Source organism: Anneissia japonica, unplaced genomic scaffold (assembly GCF_011630105.1).
Source record: "Anneissia japonica isolate Jap-2015-1 unplaced genomic scaffold, ASM1163010v1 scaffold285773_len1504_cov237_single, whole genome shotgun sequence".
In the NCBI taxonomy this organism is placed as follows: domain Eukaryota; kingdom Metazoa; phylum Echinodermata; class Crinoidea; order Comatulida; family Comatulidae; genus Anneissia; species Anneissia japonica.
In genome coordinates, this window is record NW_022700718.1 from 1 (window position 1) to 1,504 (window position 1,504).

General features: G+C 35.6%; 1 protein-coding gene across 1 annotated transcript; it reads left to right on the top strand.

Annotated features, from left to right (window-relative positions):
- Positions 1-6: 6 nt before the first annotated feature.
- Positions 7-1,182, top strand: LOC117103407 (protein zer-1 homolog). Its single transcript, XM_033243946.1, has 3 exons — positions 7-44; positions 230-339; positions 990-1,182. The coding sequence occupies exons 1-3, from the start codon at positions 18-20 to the stop codon at positions 1,180-1,182; spliced, it is 330 nt and encodes a 109-aa protein (XP_033099837.1). The 5' UTR covers positions 7-17.
- Positions 1,183-1,504: the final 322 nt, after the last annotated feature.

The following is a 1,504-nucleotide window of genomic DNA, read 5'->3' on the forward strand; positions in this document are numbered from 1 at the left end:
TTGTTGAATATCGAGGCATGGAATTGTTTTTGCTTTGTAGACAGGTAGTATTGTAATTTCTTATCTTCTATAACAAAACAAGATGATATTGTTCATTTATACCATTATTGTTATTATAATTATTGTATTCATAATATGGTTGGTGCGAGCGGAAAGTATATACTTTATACTGTTTCTTAATCATTTTTGATACATTAATGCAAAATAAGTATCCCTTTTTTCTTTCCAGTTTTATCCTGAAAGGCAGGAGCTGCTTAGAAACATGATGGGGCTAATAGGTAATGTTGCAGAGGTGCCATACCTCCGTTGTCGTTTATTGGCCCACGCTCAGACATTCAGGTACATTTTTAAGTTTATTGCACATCCGCATATTCACAAATCAGTTTTTTCTTTTAGAATATTTTGAGATTTATTCAAGTATATAAAGTTGTATATTAGACATGTTTTTTCTAACAGCGGATGACAAGTGGACCGACAGGGGATGCAAAACCAAGGGGCTGAATAGAGTGTTGTTTAGGTTCCCGGAATAAAAATCCCTGGTAACATTTACAGGGAGAGTTTTATTAGCTTAGTGTGGTCGAAATTGTCATTTTAGACCACAATATTCGGGGTTGGCAATCAAAATAACGTTATTTGAATAAGCAATTAATTATTTTTGATCCGATGACCTCATCATTGTATCAGACGATATGGGGGTCCAGGCCTGTCGGACGGGGACAATTTTGCTGCCTCCCTCCCCCTGGCACCACCACTGGTTTGTAATTAAGTACTCATAACCATTGTAGTTAATTAGTTAAGCTTAAAATAAATTGAATTTGGTTTCTATAATAATTTAATATGAGCTATCTAACATGTTTATTTGGTTATAGGCTAAAAAGGTAAAATAGGAGTGTAATGCAAAATAGTGTATTTATAACCAAACCAACAGCTCTTTTTTTCACAGTTCAAGGGTTAAAGTACACTTTCTTTTGTTTACTTTATATAATTAGCGACCTGTTATTTGATAAAAGTGATGGAATAGAAGTGAGTTACAATGCTGCTGGCGTTTTGTCGCACATCCTATCTGACGGTGCAGAGTTTTGGTCCATCGATACGCCAACCAGAGCAACCGTTGTTGATAGGATGTATACAGCAATTGGCCATTGGGATTTGAACACAAAACGCAACATAAACTACAGGTGAGTTACATTTCTTTTTATAATGGCTCTGGGCAACTGCTTCCTAGTTGCTGCTAGTTGCACTAAAGTGACTAACAAGTCGACACTACCGGCAACTACTTAAGGTCAGTTGAACTTGATGTAAGTTGAGTTGAGGCAAAATAAGCTTTGCTTATTTTTTACAATACAAAATTTATGTGGCATGAGATTAACACATCATCGAAATCATTTAGTTTCCTCCTCTAAATAGTTTCTAGAGGAATTTGCATATGGAAGGAACCGACTTTGGCCAGGTGAACCTTATTTGGGTTTTTGTCCAGTTTTCCTCTAAATTGTAAATTCTTCAT

Excerpts from the sequence above, each read along its gene's own strand:
- LOC117103407 (XM_033243946.1), top strand. The coding sequence starts at position 18 with ATGGAATTGTTTTTGCTTTGTAGACAG. Across the intron at positions 45-229 it reads TGTTTTTGCTTTGTAGACAG|TTTTATCCTGAAAGGCAGGA; the intron begins GTAGTATTGTAA and ends TTTTCTTTCCAG. Across the intron at positions 340-989 it reads GCCCACGCTCAGACATTCAG|CGACCTGTTATTTGATAAAA; the intron begins GTACATTTTTAA and ends TTATATAATTAG.